At 46.6% G+C, this 27,452-nt stretch overlaps 2 protein-coding genes across 6 annotated transcripts in view; both read left to right on the plus strand.

Moving 5' to 3' along the window:
* L3MBTL1 (L3MBTL histone methyl-lysine binding protein 1) overlaps positions 1–12,210 on the plus strand; it is a 48,609-nt gene extending 36,399 nt beyond the window's left edge. For 3 of the 4 annotated variants that reach the window (XM_075349835.1, XM_075349837.1, XM_075349836.1), the window contains exons 14-22: positions 49–134; positions 240–350; positions 520–634; positions 1,153–1,267; positions 5,125–5,289; positions 5,516–5,565; positions 5,715–5,860; positions 6,032–6,094; positions 11,568–12,210. In XM_075349835.1, the coding sequence (XP_075205950.1) occupies positions 49–134; positions 240–350; positions 520–634; positions 1,153–1,267; positions 5,125–5,289; positions 5,516–5,565; positions 5,715–5,860; positions 6,032–6,094; positions 11,568–11,702 (986 nt within the window). In that variant the 3' untranslated portion in view covers positions 11,703–12,210. The remainder of the gene's footprint in view (positions 1–48; positions 135–239; positions 351–519; positions 635–1,152; positions 1,268–5,124; positions 5,290–5,515; positions 5,566–5,714; positions 5,861–6,031; positions 6,095–11,567) is intronic. The other variant, XM_075349838.1, reaches the window with a different exon arrangement.
* An 86-nt stretch (positions 12,211–12,296) lies between these two features.
* Positions 12,297–27,452, plus strand: part of SGK2 (serum/glucocorticoid regulated kinase 2) — a 72,236-nt gene continuing 57,080 nt past the window's right edge. For both annotated transcript variants that reach the window (XM_075349840.1, XM_075349842.1), the window contains exon 1: positions 12,297–12,514. The gene's annotated coding sequence lies outside the window, so the exon portion shown is untranslated. The remainder of the gene's footprint in view (positions 12,515–27,452) is intronic.

Raw genomic sequence — 27,452 nt, forward strand, 5'->3', positions numbered from 1 at the left:
GAGAAATGTTGTTGAAAGCATAAGAAGTAACATGGCTACTTCCTATAGATTATCCAGAGCCTGATAACTTCACCTGGGAGAGATACCTGTTGGAGACGGGGACCACTGCAGTGCCCACCAGAGCCTTCCACACTGTAATGTTATGAATTTATATTCAAGAAATTCCTTCAATGTGACCTTTCTGACTTCTCTAATATTCTTTACTAAGAATCAGTTTTTATCCTTCAAACCTTCTTAAGCGACCTCCACATGGATTCAAAGTCAACATGAAGTTGGAAGCAGTAGACAGAAGAAATCCTTCATTGATCTGGGTGGCATCTGTGGTGGATGTAGAAGAGTGCAGAATAAAGGTAAATACATAAGTTAGGTGCCTATTTCCTCTCTTTCATTACATGCCTCTGTCTTTTGTGGCTTGGACCATTTGCCCTGTGGGTGTTGGTGTGCTTCCATCTTATGTTGTGGGGCACGGGGAAGGGTTATTAATTCCTGGGTTTCTGACAACCCATCCCACCTTCCAAGGTTCACTTTGATGGCTGGAGCCATTTGTATGACTTTTGGCTGGACGCTGACCACCCAGATTTACACCCTGTGGGTTGGTGCCAGAGAACAGGACACCCACTGCAAACTCCACTGCGTGAGTACTGCAAACTATAATCCAGTCGTGGATGTCTTAATAAAAGGGACTAAAGAAAAGAGAATTATATGCTCCAAACAAGATATTAATCCAAAAACTGCATGCCGAGAATTGTGCATTACTTATTAATGTAATCAAGGAAACACAAGTACTCTGAGTGACTGTGCCTACAACATTGTCGGCAAGACACCAAATCAGCCTATCTTGATCTGTAAAGTAGAAGTCTGAGGCCTCATATTTGTGTGCTGTCTGTGATTTTCATGGACTCATAGATTTGCAATGGTGATTTTCATTCGCGACTCAATAAAAAATAGACATATCAATGCCACAAGGTCTGTAAACAAAAATAAAACATAGACATGTGAACAGCCTCATAGACTCAATGGGTATTTGTTCTATCTGTGAAAAACAAGGATAGAACAAATATGTGAAAAACTAATGTCTGAACTAGGCCTTAGTGTAGATAGCCAGGAGCAGAAAAGTACGTTTCTTCTGTTCACTTCCTCCTCTTTTCACAGGACACCGTGATTCTCCTAACCTATCACCCAGTGCTTGTGTGTCTCTCAGCTGTAAAGGGATTTCTCACGCACGAGGCAACAAATACAGTTTCCAGCACAGGTCAGCCGCTCTTGTGTAAGCTCCTATAACTGTACAACCACAGTGTTCATGCATTTTAATGAAAAACAACCCCCAGCAAAAAGCAGCTGTAAAGAGTAATCCATTAGCGTTAAGAAACTCCAAAAGCACACCACCACCGTGTCTATATTGCAATATTTTACCGTAATATCCAGCTTTTTTCATTACACTGACAAGATAGTGAGTCAAGGGCCAGATGACCTGCCTAGGTTGCCTATCAACTAAAATACTCAAATCTAGTATCTCATGACCCATAAGGGACCCTACCCGCTGATTGACCCATGTCTTATTAATCTGACAAGAACATCCTTGTCTTGGTAGATTTTTGGATTGTGAGAAGATGTAGCGGCAAAACTACATGTATTTTCCCAAGACTCTACATGTTACACCGAATAGGGCACTTTGTGAACTACTTTACATGCTCTGCCACCCTTCAGAAGGAGCATGACTGACATTGCCCATTGAAACAAGAAAACAAACTATGAGATGTACATATATTACAAACATGCACAGAAAAACAATAATAATTTTATTTATATAGCGCCAACATGTTCCACAGCACTTTATACATCAGAGGGGGCATAAATATACTGTATCAGATATTACAGAGTAACACATAAATCAAATAAGCCCTGCTCATGAGCTTACAATCTATAAGGAAGTAGTGGTTACACAAGAGATAAAAAAAATACTTGCAGAGTAAGGTCCTTCCATCATTATAATAAATAAGGCTATTAAAGTAAAGCAGCATGAACAAGTCACCAGCCAGAATATGTATATATCCACATACTAAGGGGTACTTTGCACACCACGACATCGCAGGTGCGATGTCGGTGGGGTCAAATCGAAAGTGACGCACATCCGGCGTCGCTGTCGATATCGTAGTGTGTAAAGCGTTTTTGATAGGATTAACGAGCGCAAAAGCGTCGTTATCGTATCATCGGTGTAGTGTCCGACATTTTCATAATTGCGCGGCAGCGACAGTACGATGTTGTTCCTCGTTCCCCTGGGGCAGCACATATCGCTGTGTAAGAAGCCGCAGGAGCGAGGAACATCAGCTTACCTGCCTCACCGCGGCTCACGCCAGCTATGCGGAAGGACGGAGGTGGGCGGGATGTTTACGTCCCGTTCATCTCCGCTCCTCCGCTTCTATTGGCCGCCTGCCGTGTGACATCGCTGTGACGCCGCACGACCCGCCCCATTAGGAAGGAGGCGTGTTGCCGGCCAGAGCGACGTCGCAGGGCAGGTGAATGCATGTGAAGCTGCCGCAGCGATAATGTTCGCTACGGCAGCGATCACAAGATATCGCTGCTGCAACGGGGGCGGGGACTATCGCGCTCGGCATCGCAAGCATCAGCTTGTGATGTCGTAGTGTGCAAAGTACCCCTAAGGGCTACTGAGCACATGAAAGGTGTAGGAACACATGATAAAAAAGGACAAGATTCTGAGGGAAATGTAGGACAGTAGAAGAGAGATCAGTTAAATTAAAAAGGGAATGTGATAAACTTCCTCTAATGAGATGTGGTATGGCATGCTTAAAGGGAAGGTGTAAAAAAAAAAAAAATTTCAATAACTGAAAAAATGTAACGTATTAATGTGTTAATGTTTTGTTTAAATATTATTATTTGTTTTTAATTGAGCAAAATATAAAAAAAAAATAAAAAGTTTGATATTTTCCACTCTTAAACACTAGGGGGAGCAGCTGCTGAAATCCTACAGAAATCCTACTGTAGAAACAGCCTGGATTACAGCTGCAGTAAAGTGGACAGAATCTGCTCTCCTGTGTGTGATATCACACCTCCCCCTCCCAATCTGGGTGTTTACAAAGGATAAGGGAAGATGAAATGTAGGGACACAGTGCGGAGCCATTTTGTTGGTGACCACAAATGTCTAAAGTGTCACCAAGGACAGCATGAGTATCACACAGGACAGGATTAGATACACAGCTCAGCAGACAGTATCACACAATATAGGATTAGATACACGGCCCAGCAGACAGTATCACACAGTATAGGATTAGATACACGGCTCAGCAGACCTTATTACACAGGATAGGATTAGATACACAGCCCTGCATACAGTATCACGCAAGATAGGATTAGATACACGGCTCAGCAGACAGTATCACACAGGAGAGGATTAGATACACAGCTCAGCAGACAGTATCACACAGGATAGGATTAGATACACAGCCCTGCATACAGTATCACACAGGATAGGAGTAAATACACGGCTCAGCAGACAGTATCACACAGGATAGGATTAGATACACAGCTGTGCAGACAGTATCACACAGGATAGGATTAGATACACAGCTGTGCAGACAGTATCACACAGGATAGGATTAGATACACAGCTCTGCATACAGTATCACCGGTTCACGCACAGGCCGACAGGTGGCAGGAGGAAGTGGGGGGGTGAGCGGGAGGTGTTTTTGGAGATGGTAGCAGCGGCGGTACTCACATGCAGAGGCACACAAACACACAGCAGCGGCGGCGGGCAGAGCGGGGGCTGGGTAGAGCAGAGGGAGTGCCATTGGAGACGGTAACGGTGGGGGGAGGGGCAGCGGCGGCAGCAGTAGTAGTGGGGGTTGGGTAGAGCGGAGGGAGGGGGCGTCATTGGAGACGGAAACGGCGGGGGGAGGGGAGGGTAGGCGGCCTGTACACACACATCCCGGCGGCTGAAAGGGGTAAAGTGGAGCAAACAGCATACGTGTGAGCTCCACAATGATGGCGCTGATCTCTTCCCTCTGCTGTGATCTGGACAGCCCAGGGGGCGCGTCCAGGTCACAGCACACGCTTACTGTAACGTTACTGAATGGGGTCGGATCCCGACCACTGTTCTCTATGCACAGGGGCTGCCATAAAGGAGTGTGTTACTGTGGTTACACACACAGCAAATCCAGCATGGCAGCCCCCAGTGCCTCCAGTAAAATTAGAATTAAATAAAAACTAAATAAGCGGTGATTTTAATTTTGTATTAGAAATACTTGATTTCATAATCACTATTTTTAATACAAAAATAAAAAACCGCGACACCTTCCCTTTAAAATGATGGATACTGGAACTAAGCAGATTGTCTGGGATAGTGCAATCCACAAAACTGGTGCAGCGCAAGAAAAGTTTGGAGTTCGGAGTTGGAGGTTGAAATTATGAAGGATGTCAGTCTTAGATCATTGGAAAAAGCTACAGGGAAAGAAAATGTGCCCACAAAAGGTAATATTATAGGGATGAATCTGGTAGGCAATGAGGTGTGTGCTTACCTCGTGCAGTTGTGTTAAGTCATAGCTCACATACAAGCTTGTAAAAAAAATCAGCTGGTGCAGTGCCGTCTGCAAAGAAAAGGAGCACTTTTTCAGTATGTGGTATGCAATGAATGAAGGAGGCTGATGCAATCCTGAAAGGTGTAAAAAAAAAGTCATCCTCTTTCATTGTATCCAGTTTTAGAACATTAGCAGAGCAGACAGGGTGGTAGATAGAGATGAGGGAGGAAATGTAGTACAGCATTGCGAAGGGTTTTGTGGGTGAGTGTGATAAGTTTGTATTGTATTGTGTAGTTGATGGTCAACCAGTGCAATGACTGGAACAGACTGCAAGCATCTGTGTAGCGGCTGGACAGAAATCTTTCATAATATTAAATTGATTGTATTTCCTACTTTTGGAATGGGATTTAATGAAGCCTAATGTTACAAGAATGCTTTTAATACTGCTAAAAATGTAACAATTCCTAAAAATGACTGTGTGTTACTAGTGCTCCCCGTAGCATGTTTCAAAAACAATTAGAAAAATTCTTGAAGAATTATGTGGCAATAAGATAACCAACAAGAATGATCATTCCTCTGTTTTTGCCTATAGGAAGTGCCCCACTCCTGGCTGTGATGGTTCTGGCCATGTGACTGGAAGATTCACATCTCATCACTGTCTGTCTGGTTGTCCCCTGGCCGATCGAAACCAGCAACTAACAAGAAGCAGAAATCCTATCCCTCTGCCACCTCGGAGGAAATCCAGACACCATGGCAGGTGACAGAACAATGTGCCGATGTATGTCCTAGTGGTGTCTCATGGATATTAATTAGATGGTGTCAGTATTAACCTGGCAATGCTAGGAGAAGTAGTACTACGGTATATTCCAATAGCGGGATCACTGCCTTCTACATGTCCTATGACATTATCTAGCCTCATCCCACACATTGTATCTCTGTAGTATAATCCATGATTTGTAAGTAACTGGTATATTCCATTATAGAATTGGACGTCCTCCTAAGTATCGCAGGGTTCAGCAAGACACATTTCAAGGTACACAAATGAAGTAATTCAGTAAATATTACTTCTTGGAGTCCAATTTCTAACCCAATTTATATCTAAATGACTCATCTCCATATATGACGTCTCCTATTGTTAATAGTTAATGTATTATGCTGCGCTCTTCTTGTCTTTCTTACCAGACCCTGTTCACCAGTCACTTTTTATGTCAGCCATGTCTGTCCATCCTGACCGAGCCCTTGCTCACTGCTGGGAGCAGCACTGCCGTCTATTGCCTGGTGTAGCTGGTATCAGTGCAAACACTGTCTCAAAGTGGAGCACAGAGGAGGTATTCATTTCCTAACAGACCCTGCTATGTGGATCTTATCTGTAAGCTGAGTGAAGGCCAAGATACAAACCATATTCATATATGTGTTGTGGAAACAAAAATAACTTTACTAGAAAATTAATGTTGCTTATTTGGCTATTTTTGTGACAAATTAATGCTATTTTCTTTTAGGTGTTCAACTTTGTGCAGACACTGACAGGGTGTGAGGATCAAGCCCGACTGTTCAAAGAGGAGGTGGGAAATCTGACTTTTTTTTAATTCAATTTGCAAATTGTCTCTTCAGACAGGAAGAGGACTTGGGAGGGCTTTGCACGTTGCGACATCGGTAACAATGTGTTACCGATGATGCAGCGATAGTCCCGCCCCCGTCGCACGTGCGATATCTAGTGAAAGCTGCCGTAGCGATTATTATCGCTACGGCAGCTTCACACGCACATACCTGCCGTGCGACGTCCCTCTGGCCGGCGACCCGCCTCCTTCCTTAGGGGGGCGGGTCGTGCGGCGTCACAGCGACGTCACACGGCAGGCGGCCAATTGAAGCGGAGGGGCGGAGATAAGCAGGATGTAAACATCCCGCCCACCTCTGTCCTTTGCAGCCGGTGGCAGGTAGGAGATGTTCCTTGCTCCTGCGGCTTCACACAAAGCGATGTGTGCTGCCGCTGGAGCGAGGAACAACATCGTACCTGTCGCACCATCGGCATTATGGAAATGTCGGAGGCTGCAGCGATGATACGATAACGACGCTTTTGCGCTCGTTCATCGTATCAAAAAGGTTTTACACGTTGCGATATCGACTGCGACGCCGGATGTGCGTCACTTTCGATTTGACCCCATCGACATCGCACGTGCAATGTCGCAACGTGCAAAGCCGCCCTTGAACTCTAGAGCCACCTATCGGTAGTAGCAATCCTAAAAGTCAATATCGACCCATTAACGAGCCTTGTCATATGACTTAGGATAAAAGACAAACCAAAATCTCAATTTTCAGACACTGTGTTTTGGGGTATTGCTCCTCATCAATGCAAAGCATGAGAACTGATTTAGCTTTACGAAAGTGTTCTTACTAGGTCCTAAAAGGTAATGTTTCTCCTTGTGGAGAGTGACATGCATGGCATGCCAGTGTAAGGAGTCTTATAAGTCATGCAGTGCTACTCTGGGAATTTGAATGTGCACATTGCCTTTTCAAACATGAAGAAGACGTGAACTCTTATGCCACCTATTGAAAGTAGTGATGCTAAAAGTCACTATCGACTCATTAACAAGCCTTGTCATATGACTTAGGATAAAAACCAAGCCAGAATCTCAATTTGCAGACACTTTGTTCCGGGGTATTGCTCCTCAACTGTGCAAAGCATAAGAACTGATTTAGCTGTAAGAGAGGCTTCTTACTGAGTACTAAAGGCTAATGTTTCTATTTGTGGAGCGTGACATACATGATATTCTGGTGTAAGGAGGCTTATAAGCTATGAAGTGCTACTCTGGTAATTTAAATATAAAAATTGCGCTTTTTTAGACATGAAGAGAACATGAACTCTTATGCCAAATATTGAAAGTAGCGATGCTAATAGTCACTATCAACCCATTAAGGAGCCTTGTAATATGACTTAGGATAAAAGCAAACCAGAATCTCAATTTGCAAACATGGTGTTTTGGGGTATTGCCCCTCATCAGTGCAAAGCATGAGATCTGATTTAGCTGTAAGAGAGGCTTCTTACTGGAGCCTAAAAGGTAATGTTTTTCCTTGTAGAGAGTGAAATGCATGACATGCCAGTGTAAGGAGTCTTATAAATCATGTAGTGCTACTCTGGGAATATGAATATGCAAATTGCCTTTTCAGACATGAAGAGGACGTGAACTCTTATGCCACCTATTGAAAGTAGCAATCCTAAAATTCAATATTGGTCCTTTAACAAGTTTTGCCATATGACTTACACTATGTCTGCAAATTGAGATTCTCGTTTGGCTTTTATGCTAAGCCATATGGCAAAACTCGTTAATGAGTCAATATTGACTTTTAAAATTGCTACTGTCATGATTCTGATGAGTGGTGCTCTGCTCTCCTGCAGAGCCTGTACTGGTCCTCATATTTTCCTCCAGTGAATTTTTTGTTCCCGGTCTAAGTTCTGTGGGGTGTGGAAGGGGTCTGTTCTCTGAAGCCTCGTTCCGGGGTATGGCTTTGCTTTATCTGGGAGTCAGTCCACCCGGAACACCGCCAGTGATGGTTCTTGTTTAGCAGTGCACGTTGCTGGTTCCCGTAAGTAACTGACCTGATCTGGTCCTGCTTCCTAGTTCCTCGTACCCCTTCCCATCTCCTCCCCTACTCCATCTTGCCTCCCTGCCTCCCTGACCTTCGGCTTGTTCCTGACCCCCTGGCTCCGCTCTCTCCCATGTACCTGACTTGTCCTCTTGGCTACCGACCTCGGCTTCTATTCTGACCCCTGCTCCGTTCTCTTCCTGGTACTTTACGCGACTTCCTGGTTTACTGACTCTCGGCTCGCACACTGACTTTTTCTTCTTTCTCTCCCTCTGTTACTGACGTATCTCCCGGTTCCTGACCCCTAGCTTGTTCGACTTCCCTGCAGATCTCCTCCACTAGGGTATCTAGCGACTCCTAGTGGTCTAACATCTCATTACACCTGGGTGCTCGGCATCACAGCTATGTCCATCAGGTGGCACTAGAATTCAAGTCCTCTTCCTGTCTGGAAAGGCATTTTGCATGCTCAAAAAACATTGTCACTCTTGTCCCTCTGTCTTGTATTTCCGCTCAGCTGCTTGTGACTGAATGGGGCTGAGCTGGATTACCAGACACAGCCCATGGACAGAAGTGTCATTGTTTCCAGGGACAATAAGCACGTGCTTTTTTCTATTTAATGTGATTTGTAAAGGGGTATTCACATCTTATAACGTTATGACGTATAATTAGCATAGACAAAGTATTTTTTTCTGATACGGCAGTGCACTCGACCTCTTGACTGTGCAAGGAATTGCAGCAGGCCCCATTGTCTTTAAATTGGCCTGCTGCAGTTTCTATAGAAAGTGGGTGGCTGGGGTGTCACTATACAGCAAAACCAGTGAAGTGAATGCAAAGCTCACTCTCCCTTACTTGGCACTTATACATAGTGATGAAGCATCTACAGAGGCATCGCTTTGTGTAAGAGATCCCGATCATCACGCAGGCAGTGTCCTAGATTTGGATGTGCCTCCTTTAAGTTCTATATGTCACTGCTGCATGTATCCAGGGCAGCTGGTGCTTAAACAGAAAAAGGCCTACAAAGGTCAAATAAAAGATGTCCATTGTATAAAGGAACCAGTTGTACTGAAGCTTGCAGCACAGATGGGTGGATATTATTCTGTAAAGGTCATGACAAAGTGTCCAATGGGCCATGTAAGCACATCAGCACAGCTGTCACTCTATATGCTGTACGCTGGATATTAACTAGTTATCTGTTACTTGTAGTAACTGCACAGTAACGTTACTGCTCGCTGTGCCAACATCTGTTTCTGCTGGGCATATAGGACATGATAAGCAACTATGATGTGTGACATGCTGACCCGTCCCAGGACTATGGGGTACTCGATCCCGGGCCGTACGTATACGGGGATGCTGTGTCACGGGTGTGTACTGGCCGATGCCCGGTTCCTCCGTGGCCCTGGGGGTCGTTTTAAAAGGGGGATATTTACAGGGTAATTGTAATAAAAGTTTATGTTGTGACGTCACTTGCGGGTTGCGGTTACGGAGATAGAACCGCCGCTGCACAGTCTCTGGGCTCTGGGGCTGATGGTGGGTGCAGCCTAGATATTGGGCCCTCCGCAAGTAGGCCCAGACCCCAAGGGGATGGATAATGGAGTTAGGCATGGAAAGTAAGGGAGGCCACACAAGGGGGTTGCTGTATAACTGGTTTTCTTTACTCCCAGTAGCTGGTAGTGGGTAGATGGTCCCCGGAGGATGGCTGGTGCACCTCAGTTTCCTTTAGTCCCAGTGCCGGTGTGGTACCCTGGTGGCTTCTCTCCAGGGCACCTCTCGCTAGTTGGTGGAACACCGTGGCTTGGAGCGTCTGGGGGTCCCCTACTGTCTGTCAGCTCTCACTGATCCGTACGACAGGCAGTGCGAACCCTGTAGGGTCATTATTCTGTTCCGGTCCCTGGCTCTATCTTTACTGCTGGTGCCCCCAGAACCTTGGGTCAGCGAGGTCCGTGAAGGTCTCCTCACTGTGCAGGTATTTGTCAGGTAGCCTGAAGCGTTCGCCTGACCTAGGGCCCTGTGCCCCGTCGGTGCTCTGGTTGCAGGGGTACCTGGCTGTACCCTCTCTGGCAACCACTCTCCTACGCCACCTAGGTCCCCGCTACACGACCCCGTCTTCTGACATGTCCGTCTCCTTCAGCTGTCACTACGGACTCCCTTGTCTTTCTTGTCTCTCTGTCCCCTCCCACCTGGTTGTCATCTGGTGGACTGGATTGGCTTCACCCCTGGGTGGCCATCCATTGGGTCCCAACTTGTCAGTCACCCATGATTGGGAGGCGAAAACTGGGGAAATTATGTGTTTTGTTGTTACCGGCACTGGTCTTCCAGGTCCCTGGGGGTAGGCCCTGCATCTTGGACAGGATGCAGTACCTTGTAGTGCCCTGATGTGTTATGGGGCACTACAATCCTTTTTTAGTCAGTTTAAATGAAAGGGTTAATCTCAAAATAACACGTTACCCTTCTTCCATGGGACTTGAGGACCTGCAATATATAATATGGGTTTCTGATCACTGGGAGCCTCAGTGATCCCACGAATGGTGCTTTGAAACCCCGAGAATGGGTTTGTCATGACTGTAGTAGAGGTGCACATGCTCGACCTCGGCTACATTCATTGTCTTTGGGACTGCCGGAAAAGCTGAAATGACACTCCAGTGAGTGAACACTATACAGTTGAAACCACAAGTTTATTTATACAATCTAAAAAGACATATGCATGTTTTTCTCACTATCTGACATGAAATCAAAGTAAACCTTTCCCATTTTAGATCAATTAAAATAACCAAAATTAATAAAATTTGCCAAATGTCAGAATAATGAGGGAGAGAAAATATTTTAAAATATGTTTATTACAATCTGCAAAGTCAAACGTTTACCTACACTAAGAGTACTATGCCTTTAAACAATATGGGACAGCCCATATGTTGATGTCATGTCGTTGTAAGCTTCTGATAGGTTCATTGGCAACATCTGAGTTAATTAGAGACACACCTACCGGTGGATTTATTTTAATGTACACCTGAAACACACTGCTTCTTTGTGTAGCATCATGGGAAAGTCAAAACAAATCAGCCAAGATCTCAGGAAGAGAATTGCACAAGTCTGGTTCATCCTTGGCTGCAATTTCAAGATAACTGAAAGTGCCTCGTTCATCTTTACAAACAATTATACACAAGTACAAACAAGATGGGAATATCCTTAAAACATTCTCTCTTTCTCTTTATTCTGGTATTTGGCAAACATAAATAATTTTGGTTTCTAATTGACCTAAAATGGGAAAGGTTTATTCTGATTTCATGTCAGATAGTGAGAAGAACATGCATGTGTGTCTGTTTAGATAGTGTATGTAAACTTCTGGTTTCAAAGGTAAATAACTGATGATGACATTTCATTACTATGTTGTACTCATCATATATCAATTACTCTAACACTAATTCCCAGTTTTCTGTTTTTCTTTCTTACTTGCAGATGATAGACGGCCAAGCTCTCCTGCTCCTAACACAGACGGATATTGTAAAGATCTTGTGCATAAAATTGGGGCCAGCAGTGAAAATATACAACTCCATCCTTATGTTTAAGAACACAGAGGACTCTACAGAATGACTGACCTCTGGCTGATGCAGTAAATCCTGTAATCCTTCATTACCAATGTGCTGTATCACATTGAATGCCCTCTCTACAGAGCAAGTATGGTTTACGAGGACGCTAAATATGAGCAATTTCTCCTGGGACTTCAGTACTAAGTACTACCTGAACAGTCTATAGCCTGTAAAGACCGCTGATAAGTCTTGAGAACTTTTGTCCACCAGATGGTGCTATACGACACAGTTTATGTATGGACACCAACGGATAGAAGTCACCTGCCCTACTGAACACTCAAAATGCCTGTCTGTGTGGCGGAGGACAGTCGTGAGAGCAGACATACTCTGGTCACGACTCTTGCCTTTGCACTGTATTCCTCATTCATCTTCTACTCTGACCCTTTATCTATGTCGTTTGGGTTGTTGCCTGCTTTTTCTGGCTTCTCTCCATCTGTGTGAAGAGTTTTCTTTTAGCTGTCTCATTTCTTTCAGTTTTACATATCAGTAAGAACACACCTGGCTGCATGAAAGTCTGGAACTGATTATTTCTGCGCTTTTGTAATTTCCCATAAAAAATGCCCAAACACTGAGGGATTATTCATTAACCAGCCGAACTCCAGGCGCTCCTTGAGAGAAATATATTTGACCTTCACATTGTCCCCCACCCCTCTTTCCACCACACCAACCTCCTCCTCTGCCTCCTCCTCCTCCCGGCTACTTTCACCCCACCTCCTTAAGCTCAAAAACAAGACTTGTTGTTAGTTAAAGGTAATTCGGGGTCGTAGACGCCTGTGAGAGTGGACCGCCCCCCCTCCGAGACATAGCACTTTGCAGGTAGGACCGTACGCTCGATAACCATGTAATGAGGTGGATTTTTTGAGAAGTGGATGGGTCATTGACAGAAAGGGTTAACAGTAATATCTTTATGGTGTGCTTCTGGGTCTGCAGTGGCAGGTAAATATATGGGGCTGTAAAGTTATTTCTGCCGGATAATAAAACAATCACGCTATCTGTAACGTAAATGTTGCATACCCAAAATGCCCACCTGAGGCGAATTGGCGCAACATGGGGTCTGCACCACTCTGACTGCTTCGATATGCCAATAGGGCTACTGGAATAGCAATTTTTAGCGTATGGGACAAATATGTAAAATCCGATAGCCAAATCACTATTACTATTGAGTCAATGCGTAAAACTATAGGAAAAAGTCATAAATGTAGGTGGTAACCAAAACCAGCAGTAGGTATGAAAGGGGCAACATGTGCAAGATAGTGCAAAATGTCAAAGTATGGAGCAGTATGAAATATTTTATGATGAGGAAAATGTGTCATGTAACCGTCACTGTGTCGTAGCGACATTGTTTGCCGATGTTAGTACCCGGCGTAATGATAAAGCAGAACGTTTGGCAGTCTTATATAAGATTTGCCAACTGATTGATGTGGCCCTGCTGCACAAGTCCACTGATCAGGTGAGTGGTGAATGGATAATGTTTCTAACTATAGATGTAGCAGTGCCGGATGTGTTAAGTAACTTATATAAGAAAATGTACAACTATGAAAGAACACAACACATGGGAAAGAGTGGGCACAACTACACCAAACATGTACTGGAAAATCCAGAATAATGGAATGAAGCAAGAGGAGTCCCTTGTTGCATGCAAAAAGTGTGAAAAAGTTTATTAATAACACAGAGAAATATTATTAAGAACACTTAAAACTGGGAAAGATCAAAGGGGTGATCCACCCATGAACAGTTTAGCACATCACCACTGAAACCTCATGGAATAATACAGATGGAATAAATCACATAGGCTCAAAAATAACAGTACCAGAGAACAGTATACAGCAATACATAGTCACCAAATGTAGGACTAACATAAATATGGTACAGATCAGAGAGAGCCAATACAATACCAGATGAGTAAATAATGAGAGAGGAGATGTGAGTGCGCTTGCCCCACGCGTTACGCCACCATGTGTGGCTTCATCAGGGGTAAATGAAGTAGTGACCAGAGCCTAGATATATATATACAAAAGGACCATAGATAATTACTGACCGGTGTGTTGAATATACCGCTCACCAAACAAACAACTGCTGAATGCACGCCCACAGCCTGGTTCCAGCTTACATGGAGGTTACAGAGGATTCCGCCCTCCTTGTTTGTTTGGTGAGCGGTATATTCAACACACCGGTCAGTAATTATCTATGGTCCTTTTGTATATATATATCTAGGCTCTGGTCACTACTTCATTTACCCCTGATGAAGCCACACATGGTGGCGTAACGCGTGGGGCAAGCGCACTCACATCTCCTCTCTCATTATTTACTCATCTGGTATTGTATTGGCTCTCTCTGATCTGTACCATATTTATGTTAGTCCTACATTTGGTGACTATGTATTGCTGTATACTGTTCTCTGGTACTGTTATTTTTGAGCCTATGTGATTTATTCCATCTGTATTATTCCATGAGGTTTCAGTGGTGATGTGCTAAACTGTTCATGGGTGGATCACCCCTTTGATCTTTCCCAGTCTTAAGTGTTCTTAATAATATTTCTCTGTGTTATTAATAAACTTTTTCACACTTTTTGCATGCAACAAGGGACTCCTCTTGCTTCATTCCATTATTCTGGATTTTCCAGTACATGTTTGGTGTAGTTGTGCCCACTCTTTCCCATGTGTTGTGTTCTATGTTCTAATTATGGGTTGGAGCACACTTCCATAATCTATTTATTTAAGGTGGTGCCGTCCCCATTTGTTTCTTCAACTATGAAAGAACACTGTCAAGTCACCAGAAGTTGTCAAAGTGGCACCATTGGTTATTTGTAAGTGTAAAGACCAAATGCAGCAGTACTGACATGGTAGTAGCCCTGGTGGGCATAGTTTTGGTAGTGCCATCCAATTCTGCTTACCTAATGTTTATGGGTGAACCTTAGGTGTAGGCTGGTTTCTGCCCAACGTAGGACATTCCTATTCTTTATAGACGTCTAGCGGCCAAGGTCCTCGGAGGTGACAGGTCTTGTTATTGTCTTCTATGCTGATTGCTAGCAGTTTGACAGGTGAACAATGTGGAGTGCGAGGGGAGAAAGTGCTGCAGGAAATAATCCTGCGAGTGGTCACACTGTGTACACAACAATGGATGTCCTCACATATGAAGACAAGATTATCTTGTTTCAGTGCTCACTTGACATCTTGCTTACCTCCCAACATATGACGTTCCTGGTTTTGTACACAGCAATTTTAACCCCTTAAGGATGCGGCCTGAAGCAAGTAAAGTAATAATAACTTTTTTAGATTTTTTTTTTTATTGTCGCATTCCTGGAGCCATAGTTTGTTTTTGTTTTACCAGCGTAGATGTATGAGGCTTGTTTTTTGCGATATATAGTGTTACCATTTTAGAGTACATATAACCTATTAGTTAAAGGGGTATTCCAAGCTCCAAGATCCTATCCCAATATGTAGTAAGTGTAGTGATAATAAATTTAGCACATACCTCCAATTAGAAATGTAGTATAGTTTTCCTGATATAGCCATGTCTCTTACTTCATGTGCAGGGTAATGCAGCTTAGGTATGAATGGTTATGAGCAGAGCAACTAACTAGCTGTCACTTTATGAGGGGACATAACCGTGGTATAAGCTGCAATGCCCTGCACATGAGGTAAGAGACATGGCTATATCATTAGAACTATATTACATTGCTAATTGGACGTATTTGCTAATATTACGTATAAGTGTTGACTTTATCCTCTGGTTCAGTACGATTATGGCAGTTATGCAGTGGGGGTTGCGATGGGCTGACAGAGGGAGAGTATATGATGAGTTAAACAAGCTCTGGTCCCAGCAAATGTAGCTGGAGCACAGCTGTATAGTCCAGCCGGCTCCCCCTGCAAACGTCAAGGACACAAGGTCTGTATCCGCACTATCCCTGGGAGGTACATGCACGCAGGCTTGGACTGGCCCACAGGAGAACCGGAGAATTCACCGGTGGGCCCCTTTGCAGTACAACGTCTCTAACATAATCAGTAGTAAGCACAATACACTTGTTTCACTATGTACAGACAAAGGAAGCATCTCATTCATTTTACAAACTACCCAGTATTATTATTGCATAGAGGTTATAGGTAAATATGTGAATGTAATACTTGCATGTAATTGAACAGTGGTCCCCCAAAGTCAGTTACTGGTGGGCCCCTCGCAGTCTGAAACTACGATGCACGTCCTGACTTATTAAGTTCCTCCTCCGCATCAGAAAGTACATGTAGGTCCATTTGTGTTAAAAGTGTAATAAGACAGAGTATAAAGGCTAAAGAGTTTCTTCTGGCCATAGACAACGTCTATGTAGTAAGGATGTGTGCTCATTAAAGTGCCACATTTATTAATATGGTGCACCTTAGTCCTGCTTGCTTTTGGATCAAGACTAATATATGAAATGACCATATTTGAAGATTTCCCCCTTAATGTTTAAATCTAGTTTTTCCAGATCTCAGCTTGCTGTAAGTGAATGGGAACATTGAAATGCTGGAAGTTGAACAGATACTTCTCACAGCTGAGCTTGCTACAAAAATGTCTAACAGAATCTGCAAGCTGAAAAAATCAGCAGCAGAAATCTCTCTTCTGTTGGTATGTACTCATACATTGTAGGACACTATATCAGTATATGGATGAAGAAGGAGTCCAGGTGGGTAATGGGTCATTCCCACACCAGCCTTTCATGGCTGAGCCAGAGGTCTGTGTGACAGGAGAGTGGGTCTCCCTAAAACAGCCGAATGTGGTGTGCTCTGTGGATTCCTTAAAGGGAACCTGTCAGCAGAAATTTCGCCCAAAACCTAAAAGATTCCCCCTCTGCAGCTCCTGGGCTGCATTCTAGAAAGGTCCCTGTTATTATTGTGCCCCCTGTGAGACCAAAATAAAGGCTTTATAAAGTGGTACCTTTTTGTATTCAGATAGTGTAAATGGGACACGGGGGCGGGCTCTCTGCCGTCCGTTATTCTGCCTCCTGGTCCTGTATGCCGCCCCCATCGCTCCTTTCTATAGCTGATGCACCGCCCACTGCTCCAGCCATCTCTGCGCATGCCCAGTGCCAGTCTCACGGGACTGAGCAGTGTGACCGCTGGTGACGTGTGCGCAGGCAAGTGATTATGGGCGGGGCTGTGATTGTTATCAGCAAGTACCCGCCCATAATCTCGTGAGAGCGCAAACCTCACCAGCGGTCAGACACACTGTGCTCAGGGTAGTGCTAGACTGCATGGGCTGCTTCCAGGGATGACGTCCCTTTTGTCACGTGATAGGGGCGTGTTCAAAATACTATCACGTGACAAAAGGGACGTCATCCCTGGAAGCAGCCCATACAGTCTAGCACTACCCTGAGCACAGTGTGACCGCTGGTGAGGTTTGCGCGCTCTCGAGATTATGGGCGGGTACTTGCTGATAACAATCACAGCCCCGCCCATAATCACTTGCCTGCGCACACGTCACCAGCGGTCACACTGCTCAGTCCCGTGAGACTGGCACTGGGCATGCGCGGTGATGGCTGGAGCAGTGGGCGGTGCATCAGCTATGGAGAGGAGCGATGGGGGCGGCATACAGGACCAGGAGGCAGAATAACGGACGGCAGAGAGCCCGCCCCCGTGTCACATTTACACTATCTGAATACAAAAAGGTACCACTTTATAAAGCCTTTATTTTGGTCTCACATGGGGCACAATAATAACAGGGACCTTTCTAGAATGCAGCCCATGAGCTGCAGAGGGGGAATCTTTTAGGTTTTGGGCGAAATTTCTGCTGACAGGTTCCCTTTAACTCTCATTGAGGTCCGTATGACTTAGGCCTCCTTCACATATCCGTGTTTCCAGTACATTACATAATTACATAGGTTGAAAAAAGACCTAGGTCCATCTAGTTTAACCTTCCTCCACCAATTGTACATTTTGCCATTAAGTCATTTAACCGACAATGTTGTGTGTAGTGAGGAAATCATCCAGCCCTTTTTTAAAAGCTGTTATAGTGTCTGCCATTACTACCTCTTGTGGTAGGGCATTCCACAGTCTGACTGCTCTAACTGTAAAGAACCCTTTCCTATTTAGCTGCCGAAATCGCTTTTCTTCCACTCACACTGTATGCCCCCTGGTCCTTAGTATTGTCTTTGGAAGGAATAAGTCATGTAAATACTTGTACATACATATAAATGAGATCTCCTCTGAGACGTCTTTTTTCTAAGCTAAACAAATCCAACTTTTCCAACCTGTCATCATATGGGAGTTCTTCCATTCCTTGTAGTAGTCTAGTTGCCCACCTTTGAACTGACTCTAACTTCTAAATATCCTTTTTAAAATGTGGAGCCCAAAACTGGATCTCATATTCCAGGTGTGGCCTTACAAGTGATTTATAGAGGGGTAACAATACGTTGGGATCACGAGATCTAATCTCTCTTTTAATACATCCTAAAATCTTGTTTGCTTTAGCAGCTGCTGCTTGACACCGAGTGCTGATGCTCAGCTTATTTGTAATGAGAATACCCAAGTCCTTCTCCTGTTCTGTAGTCCCGAGTTTACTTCCATTTAATGTATATGCAGATATAGGATTTCTCCGTCCTAGGTGCATTACTCTACATTTATCAACATTATATCTCATTTGCCAAGTGTCTGCCCATTCTAACATCTTATCCAGATCTTTTTGTAATATTGTACTACTAAGGTCAGTTTTTAATATCCTACATAGTTTGGGGTCGTCAGCAAAGACTGACACTTTACTATCAATCCCATCCAGAAGGTCATTAATAAAGAGATTAAACAGCATCGGTCCTAGCACAGATCCCTGCGGCACCCCACTGCTGACTATAGCCCATTTAGAGAATGTACCATTAATGACAACTCTTTGTTTCCTATCTTTTAGCGAATTCCTTACCCAGTTGCATATAGTTTCCCCCAGTCCTTGCTTATGGAGCTTCAGTATAAGGCTATTATGTGGTACAGTATCAAATGCCATTGCAAAGTCCAAAGAAATCGTGTTGTATGCATTTTTTTCACGAATACCACCTGTACCCATTATAACTTATGCTGCTATGAACATGACACTGAGGCAAGTCTGTTTTTTTATGGCAGCATGGGTAACCAGGATCCAATACTCATCTATGGGTCCGTGAAAAAACATCATATCTGTGAAAATCAACGATAACAAACTGATAGTAAAAACAGACACATGAATGGCACATGGATGACACACGGATGACACACTGACTGATACCGGTACCATTTCATAACGTACTTTTTTTATACAGACATGTGAAGGAGGTCTTACGGAAAGAATGTAGCAGATGCTATCGGCTGAGCCGTTTCTGTAATTCTTATTCACTTTCATGGGGATGAAGGGAGCACTGTATCACAGCTTTTATTGGATGTTAATGGAGCTCTGAATGACTATGATGGGAATTAACCTTTAATGCATGGAAAATTATCTAAACTGTGAACAATTGAAAAGCCTATAAAAATGGTATAAAGCCAATATAGGGTATAACAGGAGAAAATGGAAATGAAGTGTGGCTTCTATCATCGATGCTGAAATTGGCCGGTGAAAGGATGCAGGAGACAGATGATTTGTGTTGGTTTAGTTTCTACGTGTTTCAAGGTTCTCCAATTTCTTCATCAGAAAACATCTCATTATACCACAATAGGGTATAAATACATGAACAATTATTAGTACATACTGTATACCAATAAAAGGTTAAAAGTAGATGGGTCACACAAGGAGGGAGATAGCTGATGTGAACTCTCAGTATGCTCAGGTTTACAGGTCCTGGATACATCACTGATAGCAAGTAGGGATCTATGTAGAAAAAGTGCTACTGATGAGTTAGATATGTCCTACTTCCAATAAACCAAAAAAAGACTTTTACAGGAACTTGCATAGACCCCTTAAAGGACTTGTCCCATCATGACAATCTCTTTCTGCCCATAGGACATAAATGAGGAGCGATGCCCATTTTCTAAATTAGTTGGCTATAAATTAAAGATAGGAAATGTGTTGGGATACCAGCTCTCCAAGATTATGGGCTGTCATTTACAAAGAGCTTTTAAGGTATCGTCCTGATGGTGGATCTTTGGTGTTATTTGTGCAATAACACTTCTGTTATCTGTACAATCCACTCCTGGTTTAGAGCAAAAATACTGCGGAGAAACAGCCTCAGCTTCCCTGAATCATGAGTTTATTGTGGCCTAATAATAGGTACATACCACAGAATGCAGAGGAACCGCCTTAAATAAGAGTTCCCTATGCAGTAATGTTACGCTCACATGTTTTACTGAGTATTTGTCGAACAGGCTGCCACTAGTTCCAGTCAGTCTATTGCAGTTCCAAAATGTCTATGTTCCTATGTCTTACAGGATTGTCTGCACACAAAAAATGACATGACTACCGTACTAATTTACACAGATCTCAACAGTCACATAGGTTTATGAGATGCACAGGGAGCAATGCTGGAGTTGGGGTGCAGATCAGATCTTGATTAGCAGAGGAGAAAGACACTCTGCTGCACAGAGACCTCTCTTTTCTCTGCTGTCAATCAAGAAGCCATTGGTAGCACCGACGAGAGAAGCAAGAAGGAGCTACTATAGACTGCAAGTGCACTGATACACCCACCAGTGCACTTGCACACATAATTTGCATATCAATAAAAGCAGACTTGGGCAGTGTTACTAACTGAGCTCGCTGATATGAGCTTATGCATCAGACAAGTGCTATGTGATGGTTTATTGGATATCACTCAAAACAATGTTATTCTATGGGGCAGTGTTAAGTAATGGTTTTGTTCTCATGCCGATTCGGAATGATAAAGAAAAGCGCAGTATGCTGCCATTTGGAGTGCAAGTTGGATAGCACGCACCCATTCAAGTCTATGGGTGCATGCAAATCATAACATTGTACTCGCATGATATCCGAGTGCAGTCTGATTTCCGCATAATGGAGAACATAGAGAAATTTTCTTCTCCATCTTCTCCTGCAGTGTGCTATGATTCTCTGATGCAATAGAATTGGATCCCACTATGTTGACACTCTGCTTAAACTCGGATCAAAGTTTGATCAGAGTGTCATTACCATATTTGATCTGATTCTCCCTCCGGCCATAGGTTCACTGAAAATGGAAGATTAAAATTGAATGCATAAATAGATCCCATTTGCATGAATATCATTACAGTTACTAGTATTACGACTTTGTAGTTTGTATATGCCTGTATGCACATCCTGGACGTGCTCCTAATGAGTCTGGATGAAATCCTGGGAGGTCTCCAGAACTGAACATCAGTGGACAGTCTGTGTCACTGGTTGCTCTAAAAAATGTATCAGAGGTTCTCCATTAGTTCCAGATTTGAGAAATGTGAAAGACTGTCAATGGCATCAAAGTCTTCATCATGCAGCATCTTCTTACACACTATGGCCACAGGACCTGAGGCCAGCTACTGTACTGCACCAACATAAAGTCTGATAATAGCCCAAAGAATTTCATCCCGGTACCTAACATGTAAGGGTTCTGTTCATTTTCATGTGGAGGGTTGTGCAAAACTATCAAGGCTATGCATCGACAGACCATCACTGATCCAGCTCATGCTTGATGATGTTGCAGGCAACATAATATTCACCAAAACATCTCCACACTTTTTCATGTGTATCACATGTGGACAATGTGAACCTGCTCTCATCTGTAAAGAGAACCAGACACCAATGGAGAAACTGCCAATTGAGTTGTAGTGTGTTGGGCTATGAAAAGAAGTCCCACTACATGATATTGGACCTTCATGCCACACTCATGGAGTCTGTTTCTGCAAGATTGGTTCGATACATGCTGTCAGGGCCAGGCGGTCGGGCAGACCCAGGAGGTGGATCCACTGGGCCGAACTCTAAGATGGTGGTAAGGAGTCCGGTAGCTGCAGCAGTATGGGCAGTAGAACAGTCCGTGCAAGTGAAGGTACCGAAGAAGTCCCTGGGACCACGGAGTCACGGATGGTGGTCCGGGTGACGTAGCTCAGGTTCGGAAGCCGAGATGATGTCAGGCGGGGTCCGGAACCTTTTGGAGCGAGATGACGGGTCACTGCAGGGATCCGAGATGGTACGGACTGTCAGATGGCAGACGGACAGCGTGCGGGGTTCGGGATTCAGCAGGCCCGGCTGGCGAGGCAGGATCAGCTCTAGAAGAGAGATACGTGAGTATGGCAAGACGACACAAGGAGACCTGACTCCTAGCTTGGAAAACACGAAGATCAGGCCCCGCCCCCTTGGACACTAACCCCCTTTATACCCTGTACCTGTTCAACCTCATTTCCTGTTAATGGACGCTGGCCCTTTAGGAAAGGGTCAGTGACCGCGCGCGCGCCCTAATGCGCATGCGCGCCGCCCGGGTGCCAGAAGCCAGGGAAGGAGGCTGAGAGGAAGACGCAGGGGAGCCGGCCAGATCCTGGGAAGCCGTCGGGCGCCGGAATCGGGCACCAGGGGGCCTGGGAAGGACGGGCACCGGAGGCTGGAGAGCGGGGAGCGTGGCAGGTGAGCCGGGGAGCGGGGGTGAGGACCCGGGGAGCGTGACAGTACCCCCCCCCCACGCCCCCCTCCCCGCAATCGGGACATGAAGGCACGGATCAGAGGAGTGCCCACGTTCTCCCTGGGCTCCCAGGACCTATCCTCAGGACCATACCCTTCCCAGTCCACCAGGAAGAACTGTCGACCACGTACGGTCTTCATGGCCACGACATCCCTTACCGCATAGATGTCGTCATCGGCTATAGGAGGAGGAGCCGAACTGGCAGCAGCGGAGAAGGGACCAAGGACAACCGGCTTGAGCAGGGAGACGTGGAAGGAGTTGGGTATCCTCATCGTGGCCGGGAGCTGGAGCTTGTAGGAGACCTCATTGATTTTGCTGAGGACTTTAAACGGCCCGATGTAGCGAGGACCCAGCTTGTAGGATGGTATCTTCAACCGGATGTACTGGGAAGCAAGCCAGACTAGATCTCCAGGAGAGAAACACGGAGGGTCCAGACGCCTCTTGTCAGCGTGTTTCTTCATCCGCTGGGAAGCGCGTCCAAGGGACGCCTTGACAGAGTCCCAAATGGTAGCGAAGTCACGGACTACAGTATCAGCCGCAGGGACATCCGAAGAAGGGGATATAGGCAATGGGACGGAGGGCTGAAGTCCGTAAACGACATGGAAGGGAGATTTGGAGGACGACTCACTGATGTGGTGGTTATGTGAGAATTCAGCCCAAGGCAGAAGCGTGGACCAGTCGTCGTGATGGGCGTTGACATAGTGACGTAAGAAGGAGGTCAAGGTTTGATTGACCCTCTCCACTTGGCCATTAGACTGAGGATGGTAAGCAGAAGAAAAGTCCAGAGTCACTCCCAGATGTGTGCAGAGCGCCCTCCAGAAGCGGGAGGTGAACTGAGTTCCTCTGTCGGACACGATGTGGGATGGAAAGCCATGCAAGCGGAAGATGTGATGTATATAGGCTTCCGCGAGTTCCTGAGCAGAGGGCAGTCCAGCCATAGGGACGAAGTGAGCCATTTTGGAGAACCGGTCCACCACGACCCATATGACCGTGTGTCCGGAGGACAATGGCAAGTCAGTAATAAAATCCATTGCTATGTGTTGCCACGGAACTGAGGGTATCGGCAGAGGCAGAAGACGGCCATAGGGCAGGTGTTTGGGCGTCTTGTTCCTGGCACAAGAGGAGCAGGCAGAGACAAAAGCAGCGACGTCCGTGCGAAGGGATGGCCACCAGTAATGGCGTACAATCGCACCCCATGTTCTCTTCTGGCCTGCATGGCCGGCTGTTTTTGAGGCATGGCCCCAGTGTAACACTTTTTGTCTGTCAGTCTCAGAGACATAGGTCTTTCCGGGCGGTATCTGGGCCAGGGTGACAGGGGCCACCGGAAGGATCTTGCTAGGAGAGATGATAGGTTGGGTAGTCTCTTCCTCCTGCTCCATGGGCATGAAAGACCTAGACAAGGCATCAGCGCGTACATTTTTGTCCGCGGGTCGGAAATGGAGCTGGAAGTCAAACCTGGCAAAGAATAAGGACCACCTGGCTTGCCGTGGGTTCAGTCGCTGAGCGGACCGCAAGTATTCCAGGTTCTTGTGGTCCGTGTAGATAATCACGGGGTACACTGCTCCTTCCAGGAGGTAGCGCCACTCCTCCAGAGCCAGTTTGACTGCCAATAGTTCTCGGTCACCGATGGTGTAGTTGCGTTCAGGCGCTGAGAAGCTCTTGGAGAAGAAACCGCAAGTCACCATCTTCCCGGAGGAGGACTTCTGCATGAGCACTGCTCCGGCTCCCGAGGAGGAGGCATCCACCTCCAAGGTGAACTGGCGGTTTAACTCTGGACGGTGGAGTACAGGAGCGGAGGCAAAGGCTCACTTCAGTGAGCAAAACGCGGCGTCGGCCGCAGGTGACCAGTCCTTTGGATTAGCCTCCTTTTTGGTCAAAGCGGAGAGAGGAGCAGTCAGGGCAGAGAAGTGAGGGATAAACTGGCGGTAGTAGTTGGCGAATCCCAGGAACCGTTGGATTGCCTTCAGTCCAGAAGGGGGAGGCCAGTTGAGTATGGAGGAGACCTTCTTTGGATCCATTTGCAGTCCAGTACCCGAGATGATGTATCCCAGGAAAGGAAGAGAGGACTGCTCAAAGACACACTTCTCATATTTGGCGTAGAGACGGTTCTCTCTCAGTCTTTGTAGGACCAGCTGTACGTTCTCTCTGTGGGTCTGGAGGTCCGGAGAGTAGATAAGGATGTCATCCAGATAAACTACTACACAGATGTAGAGGAGGTCCCGGAATATGTCGTTCACCAGTTCTTGGAAGACTGCTGGTGCGTTACACAAGCCGAAGGGCATCACGCAGTATTCATAGTGCCCATCGCGAGTATTAAACGCGGTCTTCCATTCGTCCCCAGAGCGGATACGAACTAGGTTGTAGGCACCCCGCAGATCCAGCTTGGTGAACACACGGGCTCCTCTGAGCCGGTCGAACAATTCAGGGATGAGCGGCAGAGGGTACTTGTTTTTGACGGTGATCTGATTCAGACCCCGGTAGTCGATGCATGGGCGTAGGTCACCCTCTTTCTTCTTAACGAAGAAGAAGCCTGCTCCCGCAGGAGAGGAGGATCTCCGGATGAATCCCTTTGCCAGGCTCTCTGTGATGTAGGTAGACATGGCCCTGGTTTCGGCGGGGGACAACGGATATATCCGTCCTCGAGGTGGTGTTGCTCCTGGGAGCAGGTCGATGGCACAATCGTAGGGACGGTGTGGCGGAAGTACCTCAGACTCCTTCTTGTCAAAAACGTCTGCGAAGGACCAATAGGCCGAGGGCAGTTCCGGTAGGTTCTCTGGAACCGGAGGTCGTCGGATGGGTTGTATGGACTTCAGACACTTCTCATGACAAGCAGGACCCCATCGGGTGATTTCGCCAGTACCCCAGCTGACTGATGGTTCGTGAGTCCGCAACCAGGGAAGTCCCAGCAGGATTTGATGGGACATGTGTGGAAGGACGTAGAGAGCGATGTTCTCGGTGTGCAGGGCACCGATACGCAGTTCGACCGGTCTGGTGACCCAGGAGATGGTATCAGAGAGGGGTCTCCCATCCACAGAGGCAATCACTAGGGGCTTCTCGAGTAGAGTAACAGGCAGCTGGTACTTGTCCACAGTGGCCTGCTGGATGAAATTGCCTGCTGCTCCAGAATCGAGGTATGCCTCAGCCGTGAAGCGCGTCTCTCCCGTTGACACTTGTACAGTCCACATAACCGGGTCTGAGAGAGTCCCAGCACCTAGGGAGGCCTCTCCTACCAACCCTAGGCTTTGGAGTTTCCCGGCCTTTCCGGACAGGAGCGTAGGAGGTGTGTGTCCTCTCCGCAGTAAAAGCAGAGACCCTTGGCGAGCCGCTCTGCTCGACGTTGTTCAGACTGTCGTACTCGGTCGATCTGCATGGGCTCGTGGACGGGAATCCCAGCTGTTGATGACTGAGAGACGGAGGGCTTCTGTGGGGGAGAAGAATGCCGTACCGGACGTCTCTCACGAGACAGCTCTTTGGAGCGCTCCTGAAAACGAAGGTCCACTCGAGTTGCTAGGGCAATCAGGGCATCTAGGGTGGAGGGCACGTCACGACCCGCCAACTCATCTTTGATGCGACTCGAGAGTCCTTCCCAGAAGGCGGTTGTTAGGGCCTCATTATTCCACCCGAGTTCTGAAGCCAGGGTGCGGAAACGGATGGCGTATTGGCCCACCGTCAGTGTTCCTTGACGTAAGCGGAGAAGGGATGAAGCAGACGCAGAGGCGCGTCCCGGCTCGTCAAAGGTGCTGCGAAAGGCCTGCAGGAACTCTTGAAGATCCTTGGTCATAGGGTCCTCCTTCTCCCACAAGGGGTTCATCCACGCCAGTGCCTCGCCCTCTAGGTGAGACATGATGAAGGCGACCTTGGCTTGGTCGGAGGCAAACAAGTGTGGTAGCTGCGTGAAATGAAGGGAACATTGGTTTATGAAGCCCCTGCAGGTCTTGGGATCTCCGGCATAACGAGGTGGTGAAGCCAAACGGAGTTGGGAAGCAGTCGAAGAGGCTGCCACGGGTGCGGGAGCCGTGGATTGACTAGTGGAGGCCCGGAACGTTGAAGGCGTAACTGCCGCTTGTAACGTGTACAGGCGGGTGTCCACGGAGGTCATAAAGTTCAGCATGCGGGTCTGGACTTCACGCTGGCGTTGGAGTTCCTCTTGCAAGGCCGCTAGTGCTGCAGCGGGATCCATGGCCTGATCTTACTGTCAGGGCCAGGCGGTCGGGCAGACCCAGGAGGTGGATCCACTGGGCCGAACTCTAAGATGGTGGTAAGGAGTCCGGTAGCTGCAGCAGTATGGGCAGTAGAACAGTCCGTGCAAGTGAAGGTACCGAAGAAGTCCCTGGGACCACGGAGTCACGGATGGTGGTCCGGGTGACGTAGCTCAGGTTCGGAAGCCGAGATGATGTCAGGCGGGGTCCGGAACCTTTTGGAGCGAGATGACGGGTCACTGCAGGGATCCGAGATGGTACGGACTGTCAGATGGCAGACGGACAGCGTGCGGGGTTCGGGATTCAGCAGGCCCGGCTGGCGAGGCAGGATCAGCTCTAGAAGAGAGATACGTGAGTATGGCAAGACGACACAAGGAGACCTGACTCCTAGCTTGGAAAACACGAAGATCAGGCCCCGCCCCCTTGGACACTAACCCCCTTTATACCCTGTACCTGTTCAACCTCATTTCCTGTTAATGGACGCTGGCCCTTTAAGAAAGGGTCAGTGACCGCGCGCGCGCCCTAATGCGCATGCGCGCCGCCCGGGTGCCAGAAGCCAGGGAAGGAGGCTGAGAGGAAGACGCAGGGGTGCCGGCCAGATCCTGGGAAGCCGTCGGGCGCCGGAATCGGGCACCAGGGGGCCTGGGAAGGACGGGCACCGGAGGCTGGAGAGCGGGGAGCGTGGCAGGTGAGCCGGGGAGCGGGGGTGAGGACCCGGGGAGCGTGACACATGCACATATGTAGACCATTGGGGTTATTATATAGGACTTTGACGGTGCTAAATCTTGTTCCTCTTCACATAAAGGAGGAGATACCGGTCCTGATACCGGTCCTGATACTGGACTGATGCACTTCCACAACCCTGTCCAGTTATCCTCATATAATGGGCCCTGTTCTGCTATCTACATGTTCTTGAGACAGTGCTGGAAGACACAGCAAAATTCCAATGCCACGTATGGATGTCACATTCTAGAGGAGCTGGACTATT

This window comes from Anomaloglossus baeobatrachus, chromosome 5 (assembly GCF_048569485.1).
Source record: "Anomaloglossus baeobatrachus isolate aAnoBae1 chromosome 5, aAnoBae1.hap1, whole genome shotgun sequence".
NCBI lineage: Eukaryota > Metazoa > Chordata > Amphibia > Anura > Aromobatidae > Anomaloglossus > Anomaloglossus baeobatrachus.